Source organism: Chelonia mydas, chromosome 24, assembly GCF_015237465.2.
Source record: "Chelonia mydas isolate rCheMyd1 chromosome 24, rCheMyd1.pri.v2, whole genome shotgun sequence".
NCBI lineage: Eukaryota > Metazoa > Chordata > Testudines > Cheloniidae > Chelonia > Chelonia mydas.
Window position 1 is genome coordinate 1,742,219 of NC_051264.2, and position 11,563 is coordinate 1,753,781.

Genomic DNA, 11,563 nt, shown 5'->3' on the forward strand with positions numbered 1-11,563 from the left:
AGGCCAATTCATGAGACCCGAACCCGTTGACAGAACAGGGCCGGCTGCGAGGGATCTCCCAGCTCAACACGTTCGTGTGGGGGGAAAAGCGCTGAAAGGCTCGACATGTCCTATTCCGATCTTTCTGAACAAAACGTTTCAGAGCCGTTTGATCTGCAACGACGTCTTGTTTGGATGTTTACGCCAATTGAATCGACGCATTGCCAGTGACCGGAACAGAATGGGCTTTTTTCAGATTTCTTTTGGTTGGTGAAAAATGTCAAGATTTTGACTTTTTTTCCCCAGTTTGGGAGGGGAACATTTTTCAGTATTTCCAACATTCTCACAGGGTAGGAAAGAGGCTGCCGGCCCAGCCCGAGTGTCTGTCTTGTCTGTTTAGCTTGCAGATTCTTTGGGGCAGGGACTGTTTCTCTTTGATGGTTGTACAACACACAGCCCAATGGGGCCCCGGTTTTATCTGGGACCCACTCCATGCTACAAGTATCTGATTGCCCCCAATCTCCTGCCCTCACTTTCTCATCAGTGGCTCTGTCTCCATCTAAAGCAGATTTGTATTCTCCTACTTGTTTAGCCGTCAATTCAAAATGTACAGAAAGTGCAGCGCCTGCCACCATAGGCACATGGTCCGTGGCTGGAGCTCCAAGGCACCAGCATGATACCAGCCAATAAATAAATAATAAATAACAGGATCCTTGCCCTGGCCCTGCCTGAAGCTTCTCCAACCCCCAGGTGTTCACAAATCATGAGTCAAGGCTTCCAAAACCCATGAGATTTAAATCAATAAATTAAATTGGGTTTGTGTTATTTGCCTTCTGGGTTCTGAGCCTTCTGGGCCGTGTTTTCCAGCTTTTCTCCTCAGCAACGAGGGCTAGAAGCTTGTTTTACTACTTTTAAAAGGAAGCTGAGATGCTTGGTGCCATCACCTGATTCCAGGAGCTGGGGCTTTAAGAAAAAAACCCACCCACTGTGGTGGTAAAATTGCACGAGTTGGTATCCCAGGGTCCGAGATCTCTGCGAGGGGGAATGGAGGCGCTGCCCCCGTCTGGTCTGGAGTGCAGGTCCTGCTGACCTCCCTCCCTCCTTAGCCCAGGCACCGTGGCAGTGGGTCACTTCATGGCCTGTTTAGCAGCTCCAGCGGGCTCTAAGTTGCGGTGAAATCACCTGCGGGAACCGCAGGAACCACCATGTCGCACCCAGACGCCGTCTCACGGCAACACCGACACAGTGATGTCACACCCAAACAATGATGTCACACCCAGACGCCGTCTCACGGCAACACTGACACAGTGATGTCACACCCGAACAATGATGTCACACCCAGACGCCGTCTCACGGCGACACCGGGGCAGTGATGTCACACCCGAACAATGATGTCACACCCAGACGCCGTCACACGGCGACACCGGGGCAGTGATGTCACACCCGAACAATGATGTCACACCCAGACGCCGTCACACGGCGACACCGGGGCAGTGATGTCACACCCGAACAATGATGTCACACCCAGACGCCGTCTCACGGCAACACTGACACAGTGATGTCACACCCGAACAATGATGTCACACCCAGACGCCGTCTCACGGCGACACCGGGGCAGTGATGTCACACCCGAACAATGGTGTCACACCCAGACGCTGTCACACGGCGACACCGGGGCAGTGATGTCACACCCGAACAATGATGTCACACCCAAACACCAGTGCAATGACATCACATCCAAACACCGCAGCTCAGTTACACTGACAATGATGTTGCACCTGAACACCTTCAAGGCGATGATGTCACAGCCAAAGGCCTGCATGATGGAAGAAATGCCCAGGGAGTAAAATAGGGCCCTTGCACTAAAAAAAAAACCCAACAAAAACAAGCTAGCAGAGGATGGTTTCGATCCATCGACCTCTGGGTTATGGGCCCAGCACGCTTCCGCTGCGCCACTCTGCTGCATGGTCATAACGGGCCTCAAACTTCTACATATAGCTGTGCGTTCCAGCGCTCGACATCCACGCATGCGCACTCGGCGCCCTGTGTGCCTCCCACCGCCCGTTATTTTGCACACCCCCACCTAGCGGTCATTACCCGTCCCTGCAGAGCGAGGCCATTCGGGGCACGCGCAGAGACCACAACGCCTTCGGCGCTCCAGCGCTCCAACGGCCCCGTCTCGGTCCCGCCCCGGGCCAGCCTGTGATTGGCCAACCCTCTGACGACTCTCGGCGCGTCACGACGGATGGGTGAGAAGACCAATGGCAACGCCGGAATCGGAGGGGGGCCTCCGGGGCTGGTCGCGCGGGAAGCGGCGCGCAGCCAATAGCCGGGCGGCTTGTTGGAGGGTGCGCAGCGCAGGCCGGCGGCGTCTCCTCTCCACAGCGGCGGCTTCCATTGTTCGGGTTCAGCGGGCGCCATGAGGTGAGGGGCGGCCAGGCTCGGGTCCCCCCCAAGCCCCGGGGGAGGGATCCCGCCGGCTGCAGCCCATGAGGGGGGGGCTGGATCCTGGGGCTGCCTGAGGGACATGCTCGGGGGGGGGGCTGGATCCTGGGGGGAAGGGAGCCGGGGGGGGCTGGATCCTGAGGGAGATGCTCGGGGGGGGGCTGGATCCTGGGGGGAAGGGAGCCGGGGGGGGGCTGGATCCTGAGGGAGATGCTCGGGGGGGGGGGCTGGATCCTGGGGGGAAGGGAGCCGGGGGGGGGCTGGATCCTGAGGGAGATGCTCGGGGGGGGGGGGGGCTGGATCCTGGGGGGAAGGGAGCGGGGGGGGCCTGGATCCTGGGGGGAAGGGAGCGGGGGGGGCCTGGATCCTGGGGGGAAGGGAGCGGGGGGGGGCCTGGATCCTGGGGGAGATGCTCGGGGGGGGGGGCCTGGATCCTGGGGGGAAGGGAGCGGGGGGGGGGCTGGATCCTGAGGGAGATGCTCGGGGGGGGGGGGGCTGGATCCTGGGGGGAAGGGAGCGGGGGGGGGGGCTGGATCCTGGGGCTGCCCCCATGTGGAGTTTACGGGGAGGACCAGTGGGGGAGTTGCCCCCATGGAGTGGGGGGGGGGCAGTTCCTCTCCCAAAGCGGAGCCCCTCGCCCTGCTGACGTGGGGCTGTCATCCTTCCCCAGGGGTGATCGAGGCCGTGGCCGTGGCGGGCGTTTTGGCTCCAGGGGCGGCCCTGGCAGCGGGTAAGTGCCGCTCTCTGCGTGAAGGGGGGGCTCTTGGAACCAGCCCTGGGGAGGGCGGGGGGTGGGGTTGGCAGCTGTGAGCATCGCGGTCCAGAAATCTGGTGTCCCCCTCCAGCGGGGAGGTGCGGCGGGTCCTCGCCCTTGGGCCTGCTGGCTCTTCATGCTGTACAGGTAAAATACCCAGCCGCTTCTGGATTGGTGGCCGGCCGCCAGCTTGTTGCAAACCAGTAGGAGGTAGAGGGAAAGAGGAGCTTTGTCCATATGCTATAAAGTAAAACCCCATAATCTTCCTAACGCTATGATCCTGTGTGTGGATGAGATCTCTAACTACATACTGCACAGGCTAGAGCTGTCCTAAAGCTTATTAAGAGCTTTGCTTAGGTGGGATCCCTTCTAAACTGCTACACATTTGATTGACAACCCCTCGGTTCAAACAATGTTCTCTAGTAATGCTGCTGCACAGTTGCTGGTGAATCTTGGATGGCCCCATTCTCTGCTATGGCAAGAGTCTAAACCAATGTATTAAACTGTGTTCAACTTCCTGTCTCCCAGGTAAAAAGACATGTTTCAGAGTAACAGCCGTGTTAGTCTGTATTCGCAAAAAGGAGTACTTGTGGCACCTTAGAGACTAACCAATTTATTTGAGCATAAGCTTTCGTGAGCTAAGTGAGCTGTAGCTCACGAAAGCTTATGCTCAAATAAATTGGTTAGTCTCTAAGGTGCCACAAGTCCTCCTTTTCTTTTTCCAGGTAAAAAGGAATTTCAGCTTGTCCAACAGAGTAAGAAGTCCTCCCATGAGAGGCTGGGAAGAAGGGTTTACTTTTCTTTAGAACACCCTCCTAACCGGGGAGCAGGATTTGATGGACTAGTGGTTCCGTCTGGTGTACGGTGTCTGCCCCATTATCACCTAGCAGTGAGTGGTTAACGTTGTAATAAGAACTCGTCTTTGGCTTTTTCTTTTTTTAGGTTCAGGCCCTTTGTGCCACACATCCCCTTTGACTTCTATGTGGTGAGTAACCTGGCTTGGTTTAAGGCAGTCCATGGTACTGGCTGTATAAACCAGGTGTAGGAATGTTGTATTGCAATTATATTCTTGGTTTAAAAATAAACTTGATTTAAGGTGTGTCTTCACAGCACAGTTAGCCCACTTGAGTTAACTGCACTTGGGCTAGTTTACCTTAATAGCCCTAGTGAGACTGAGAGCAGCCACACTTCAAAACATTCAGTTACCCAGAGTGATTGGATTAGCTGCTGCTGAGTTGTTTTATAATTTGAGCTGTGGCATCTCCACTGCACTTAACCATTCATAGGCTAGCTGGGAGCTCAAACCACACCACATAATTTGAGCTGGACACTCCTGTGTGTGGACAAGAATCAAGTTAGGGGTAACTTGAGCAAACTGCTGTGAAGACACACCCATAAAGTTCCCAGTACAAACCATGCAGGCTGTGGCATCTAATAGCTTAACTGCTAGTAGTCTAATATGAGACAGGGAGTTTGCTGAAAGCCAGACCTGCTGTTTGATTTTTGGCTAATTTTGAAGTAATCAAAGGGACCATAAGTGGCAAGTGTGTCTGTCAGGGTGTGACAAATGGCAGTGGAGACACAAGGTGAAGGATAAACAGACTGGGGAGGGCTGGTTCTTATCATGACATGCGGCCCACCAGTTAAGATCCAAACAGGGGAGAAAATATCTTTTCCCAACTCTGCTGCCTGTAGTCCAAACAAAGCATGAGTTACCTTGGCCAAGTTCCCAGAAGAAATCAGTGTATCCTCCAGACTTCTTCCCAGTCTTGGCCCTTCTCAGGATTAACAGGACTGCTTCATCTGCCTCCATCCCTTTTATTGGGGAGGTTTCCTCTTCCTTACAGCTGTTTCCATCCTCTCTTGAGTGCCTCTGCAGTAAAGATACACAGGTGGGGTCCTTGCCAAGGAGAAGGGATTAATGGTTTCCTTGCCTTCAAAGGTTGGGCTGTACACCCTGTCACAACAGTTACAAGGTTTGGATATATGCAAACAGGGACCCTTTTTCCGAGCTCAGTTACAGCAGCTGATGCGGTTTCCTTTTTTGCCTCCTTTTAATAATAAGGCTTTTCAGGATGGATCCTTCAGAATTTTTTTAATCCAGCCTCTCTCAACTCTCTTTTCATAGCTTTTGGTTCCCAAGCAGCTCTATGTAGAACACATGCTTTGCGGTGTTAGTGCACCAGTTCTAGTGATTCTCTGTTGTTTGATCCCCAGTGAAGACATGTAGGCAGGACTGAAGGTTTCCGTGCTCCACTAAAAACGAAATGCCCAACTTGGCTGCTACAGTGTAACAGCCATTAGCAGAAGGAAACACTTTGAAGTGACTAATGGATGTAAACAGTGGAGTTAAACGGAATAATCGTATCTTCTTGATAAATGAGACACTCTGAAGACCTTGTCTCATTGGCACGACACCAGTCTGATGTCTGTTTACTCCCATTTCAGTGTGAAATGGCCTTCCCTCGTGTGAAACCTGCCCCAGACGAGACGGCATTCAGTGAAGCCTTGCTGAAGAGAAACCAGGATCTGGCTCCCAATTCTGCTGAACAGGTTAATAAAACATGCATGCTGGGTGCTCCACTGGAAACATGTCAGAGTTCAAGGTGTTGCCAGGTTGCTTTTAGTAGAGCATTGACTTTGTTACTGTTGTAATGAGTACAAGAAATGATCCTCATATAAAGGGAGGGCTAGCTCCCTAGCCTGTTTCCTCTAACCCCAACCTGGGAGATGCATGTCCTGGGGTGGGTATTGTAGTCTGCAGTAGGATGATGGTGAGGGAACATGCAACGTTATTTGGAAAGTGGCTTCTAAACATACTTGAACTAACCTGTCTGTTACATCCCTTGTACTGGGGTTGTCTAAGTCATATCCTTCCAAAGCTTGTGTATTTAGCTTGGTGTTTCCAGACTCCAGTCTGTTGCTGCCACAACCACTTTCTCTGATTCCTTTTCAGGCTTCCATTCTTTCTCTGGTGACTAAAATAAACAATGTGATCGACAACCTGATTGTAGCACCAGGAACTTTCGAAGTGGTGAGTCAGACGAGTTTGTTTGGAGAATGTATCCAGCAAGATGAGCTGGCAGGTCAAGGAGACTGTCATGTTCTGATTGAGTTGCTCCTGCCTCAGTACAAGATCAGAATATTAGAGGCATAACTGATATTAAACTGGTTTTCTTCTGTCTGATTAAAGAGTCCATCTCACCTCTGGAGGATGGGGTGCATAAGGGGACCATGCAATTAGAGGAGTTGTTGTTAACTCTTGGTTTGCTCCCACAAACCAGCAAATCGAAGAAGTCCGCCAAGTAGGGTCCTACAAGAAGGGCACCATGACAACGGGGCACAACGTGGCCGATCTGGTAGTGATCCTGAAAATCTTGCCCACATGTAAGTATTGGCTTCTCCTCTGCGGCTGATTGGGAGTGGTGGCCAGAATGAACGTAACTCTGTATTCCATTTCTCTCTCTAGTGGAAGCTGTTGCAGCCTTGGGAAACAAAGTGGTGGAAAGCCTGAGAGCACAGGATCCTACTGAAGGTCAGTAACTTAACTTGCAGCATGAAGGGGACGCCGGTGAGCAGGATAAGCAATGACACTGATGCTCTCTGATAAATAGGGAGACGCTCCCTGTGGCTGGGGCTCCTTCATGCACAAACCAGTGCAAAGCTGAGACAGCTAAGGGAAATCCAGTGTAATGTCAAGGCTGAGACCAGCCTCCGTGCTTCTATTTGCCCTCTGTGTCTTGGGCTCAGCTGTGTGGGGTCTCACGACCCCTTCTGAGTAACTGTCTTGCTCTCTTTCTCCCTCAGTCCTGACCATGTTAACCAACGAGACTGGCTTTGAGATTAGCTCTGCTGATGCCACGGTGAAGATCCTCATTACCACTGTGCCCCCCAACCTTCGCAAGCTGGACCCAGAGCTCCACTGTAAGGAAACCTCTCAGAACTTATTTGGCTGCTTAGTTAGTGTGAGGGGATGGGGAGCTTCTATTTGTCCACTGCAGAACCACCCTGTTTACCCAGAGACCTGCTGGAGGGTTTTTTCGGGGGGGGGGGGGGGTTACAGCTTGCTTGATGATTCTGTGCCCCACAGCAGTGACAATCCAGAGCATGTTTACAGGAGCAAGGGGAGGAGCTTGCTTTACTGTGGGCTGACTCCTCAAATGTTCTGAATCAAACTCTGCCTGTCTCTCCTCTTCCAGTGGATATCAAAGTGCTGCAGAGCGCTCTGGCTGCCATCCGACACGCTCGCTGGTTTGAAGAGAACGCTTCTCAGTCCACGTAAGTTTCTCTGCTGCTGGGAGGCCTTACTGACCTAGCCTTCCCTGTTTGCAGTGAACAGGCTATTTCCCCTCTGGGGAAGGGGCTTTCATCACCAGTCCCATACTCCTTGAGGTAGCGATGTGCCAGAGCCCTGTCTAGTCAGACAGGGATATAACACCAGAGATCAAGCCCAGCTCTAATACTGCAGGGACATAGCACTCTGCCTTCACTTGGATCCACCCAGGCCACCACCCCACACATGCACGCGCATGGGCATTTGCCTCCCCTGCTTCTGCATGGCCAACCCTTTCTAACGAAGTGTTAGCTAGCAGAGTAACTGGTAGAGCAAAAGCTTTGGGTTCTTCCAGAGCTGATGCTGGGCAGAGGTTCAGTGCGTGGGCCCAGGCCCCGAAAGCAGCCCCATCCCTAATACTCTAGACAGGCCTTGGCAGCCAGCAAGAGGTCCGAGCCCTGTGAAACCCTCTGAGCATTGTCCTTTAAAATGTCGTCTTCCAGGGTGAAAGTCTTAATCCGATTGCTGAAGGACTTGAGAATCCGATTCCCTGGCTTCGAACCCCTCACTCCATGGATCCTCGACCTTCTGGTATGTGAGTGGAAGGGGGCTTTTATCTAAAAGGCACAATTTCCATTCAGACACTTTCACCCTGATCTGCTCTGCTACTGTGACTTCCCTGGCCAATGTTCAGGGATATGGTGGGTCTGCAGCCCCAGCCCCTGAATCCCAGCGGCAGCTCAAGTAGTCAAGTCCCACAGATTTTGTCGCTTCCTGCAGGAGCTTTAAAACTGATCTTTCATAAACACTCCCTGTGTCTAACAACTTCCTTCCTTTACCTTCAGGGACACTATGCTGTGATGAACAACCCTACCAGGCAGCCCTTGGCTCTCAACGTCGCGTACAGGTATGTGTGCCGCAGATAAAGCGAATGTCAGCTTGGAAATCTCGCCTCTGCTGCTGGTGCTCTGGGCTCTGGTTTCTCAAGACTGTTTCATGCTGCGTGAACACCCTTGTCACTAATTCAGAACCTCCTGAAACGAGCAGTTTGCTGCTGTGTGTATCCAATTGCGGCATTGGCCAGTACCATCAACACAGGACTTCGTACCTTGAGCTCTCAGGTCTAAATCCTTTCAAATATGGTGACAAAGCAAACTCACGGCCTGTTGAGAACACCTTGAGTTGCTGCCACACACACACTTATGCCATGTTAGGAGTGTGTTACCTTGGACCAATTTCCTTAGAGCCTAGTGCTAAACTTATTCCATGCCACGCTGGCTACTCACCCCATGGCTCTGTGAGACAATTGTGGCAAATATGCTGGGGATTAGTGTCTAATGTGTAGAACTGTCTGAGTTGCTAACACCTGACTGCCCTACAGGCGCTGCCTTCAGATCCTGGCAGCTGGGCTGTTCCTCCCTGGATCTGTTGGGATCACCGATCCCTGCGAGAGTGGAAACTTCAGAGTCCATACAGTCATGACCCTCGAACAACAGGTGAACTAATCTTTGTGCATGCAGCCTCCCTGAGGCTGCGGTCGTGGGAATATCCTGGCCCCATGGCATTCTGTAAAGGGACAAAACTCCAAGAGACCTGGAGCTAGTGCGCTAGTGGGTTTTCTGGCTGCGTTTATCCCCTCAGGCTAGTTCAGCTGCTACCCATGGGCTTCCAGCCTGGGACTCAACCCTTCCTGTCACTGGGGTTAGATCAGGAGGGTGTTGGCTGGGTGCAGCATGAAAGAGGGTTTAGGACCCCTGAGGCAATAGCCTGGGAAGCTGCCACTTCAGCCAGTCTTGGTGGTGGGACGCAGTTCGTAGGCAGGAGCATGCCTCACTGAGTAAAAGCAAAGACCAGCAGAGTCCAAGTCTTAATTAAAATTAAACTGTAAGAGAGAAGAGCAAAGAAAAGTCTTCATATCACCCCATCCTGGGGAGAGGAGAGCCAAGCCCCCATAGCCCTGTACGTGTACACACACAGCCCTGCCACTGTCAAGTTGGTTTCAGAGTAGCAGCCGTGTTGGTCTGTATTCGCAAAAAGAAAAGGACTTGTGGCACCTTAGAGACTAACAAATTGATTTGAGCATAAGCTACATCTCACTTCATCGGATGCATTCAAGTAGGTTACCCCAGCTGAGCTGCTACAGCATGGTCCCTCTGCATGGGGCAGTAAGATCAGGCTCCTATGGCTAAAACAAGGCCACGCTGAGAGTGCGTGATGCACTACTGGAAAGCTACTGCCTCTTTCCCAGGAGCCTGTAACGCAGGCCATCTCATGGGCTGAGCCAAACGCTCTAATGCCGGGATGATGTATCTGATATACAACACCAGCAAGAGCTAGTCAGAAAGGCTCAACTCCCCAATGCGGGGGGACTCCTGCATGTGCATTCATTCTCTATTCCCCTGTCATAGGACATGGTGTGTTACACGGCACAGACGCTCGTCCGAATCCTCTCGCATGGAGGTTACAGGAAGATTCTTGGACAAGAGGGGGATGCCAGCTGTAAGTAGGGGCTTGGTGGCTTGTGACTGCTGGTCAGCACGGCCAGGAAGTGCTGGGGCTTTATTTGGAGACACCGCAGGGAGGATGTGGAAGGCTGAAGACTTAAGGAAATTCTGGCGGGGGTGGGGGCTTACCTGAGCATATGGCAGAAGAGACCAATCCCATATGGCTTGACTTAGTCAGACTCAGCAAATCAAGCATGCAGGCAAACCCAGCCAGTGACCTGACAAGTATATGCCTGGTCCCTGCATGGTGGAGGCTGTTGCTAGAACTTGGGAGGAGCCTCTTGCCTTGAAACCTGACAGCTTGCCCTTGAGGAAAGAAGGGGGCAAATGTAAGGGGTTTGCTGATGCCACTTGGTAAGTGTAAGTCACTAGGGGTCTGCTGTCAGCTTCCTGTAACAGCTGCAGCGGGAGGAGAAATGGCAGGGGGCTCTGGGTTACTTCAGCTGGTCCCCCCCTTTGTTACTGGACTGTTCTGAGGAATGCTCTGGGGTTAGGGTATTGGCGATCTTACGATGGCACGCCCCTGCGCTACCTGCTGACATGACTTCTTCTGTTTGCTTTGCAGACCTGGCCTCTGAAATGTCCACTTGGGATGGGGTGATAGTCACCCCTTCAGAGAAGGCTTATGAGAAGCCTCCAGAGAAGAAGGAAGGGGAGGAGGAAGAGGAGAATCAAGAAGAAACAGCTGCAGGAGAGGAGGAGGAGAGCATGGAGACTCAGGAGTGACCTGCCCAGGTAAAGACAGCCAGGTGGTGTCAGTCTGAGGCTGCCCACACAGATGTATTTGGGGGGCACTTCCACCTGGAACTCAAGGGTCTCAGCCTGGTTCCAGTGTCTGGGGCTGCACCATCCCCATCCCACTTCTAAAATGCCTGAGTTTCCACTTCTTATGGTCTAACAGTCCAACTTGTTGCTGCTTGCACATATCTAAGCCAGCTCAGGTGGCTTACCTGCAGTATCTGAGTCTAACACTGTAGGGAAGTCCCTAAGCTTAAACTGGCTGTGATGCAGGACTATCGGGCACTTCTCTCTGCTTGGCTAGTGAGCCACAGTTAATGTGATCAGGCCAGCTCCCTGGGAATTGGGTAATCATGTGGGAAAGAGGTGATAGAAGCTTATCTCAGCTGCTGTAACTCACTGGAGACAGCCAGCTGCTGCTCTCTTACATTAGTGAGATCTTGCCCCTCTCAGACTCCTTTCTGCACATGAGCACTCTGCAAAGGCTGGTACAAGCTCCTGCATTTTGATGTGGTGTTTGCTTGGCTCTTGTAGGTTGACCCTCACCTGTAAAGCATCCTGCTGGCCAAAGCACCTGAAGAATCTCCTCTAGGTCCTCAACCATCTGTCCCGTTGAACGACATGAACAGTCCTTTGTATTTTGTCTTGGTTTTTATAGGTTGTTAAAATGGTTCCTCCTTTTAAGTGCCTCTCCGCTCTAATTTGTGTGTGGGCAAACAACCTTCTCCCCTCCCCCGTGGGAGGCTTGCGTAAAGGGGGGCATTCCACACCTTGGAGGAGCTGAAACTGGTCCATCCATCCACTCAAGAGCTGCATTTCACCACTGCGGGCTTTGGGAAAGCAGCCTGCCCAGCTAGTGCTGGATCTCCA

At 52.4% G+C, this 11,563-nt stretch overlaps 1 protein-coding gene and 1 non-coding gene across 2 annotated transcripts; one reads left to right on the plus strand and one right to left on the minus strand.

Annotated features, from left to right (window-relative positions):
• Positions 1-1,869: 1,869 nt before the first annotated feature.
• TRNAM-CAU lies at positions 1,870-1,941 on the minus strand. The gene has a single exon. It is a non-coding gene; the product is annotated as a tRNA-Met (tRNA).
• A 292-nt stretch (positions 1,942-2,233) lies between these two features.
• ILF2 (interleukin enhancer binding factor 2) lies at positions 2,234-11,377 on the plus strand. Its single transcript, XM_037883010.2, has 15 exons — positions 2,234-2,403; positions 3,095-3,154; positions 4,121-4,163; positions 5,627-5,731; positions 6,135-6,212; positions 6,463-6,565; positions 6,648-6,713; positions 6,986-7,102; positions 7,378-7,456; positions 7,955-8,042; positions 8,297-8,358; positions 8,833-8,947; positions 9,860-9,950; positions 10,521-10,690; positions 11,228-11,377. The coding sequence occupies exons 1-14, from the start codon at positions 2,399-2,401 to the stop codon at positions 10,679-10,681; spliced, it is 1,173 nt and encodes a 390-aa protein (XP_037738938.1). The 5' UTR covers positions 2,234-2,398; the 3' UTR covers positions 10,682-10,690; positions 11,228-11,377.
• The last annotated feature ends 186 nt before the right edge of the window (positions 11,378-11,563 follow it).

What these genes read in the sequence shown, in the direction of transcription:
- ILF2 (XM_037883010.2), top strand. An exon ending in CATGGATCCTCGACCTTCTG is followed by an intron (nt 8,043 to 8,296) that starts GTATGTGAGTGG and finishes CTTTACCTTCAG; the next exon opens with GGACACTATGCTGTGATGAA. An exon ending in TCATGACCCTCGAACAACAG is followed by an intron (nt 8,948 to 9,859) that starts GTGAACTAATCT and finishes CCCCTGTCATAG; the next exon opens with GACATGGTGTGTTACACGGC.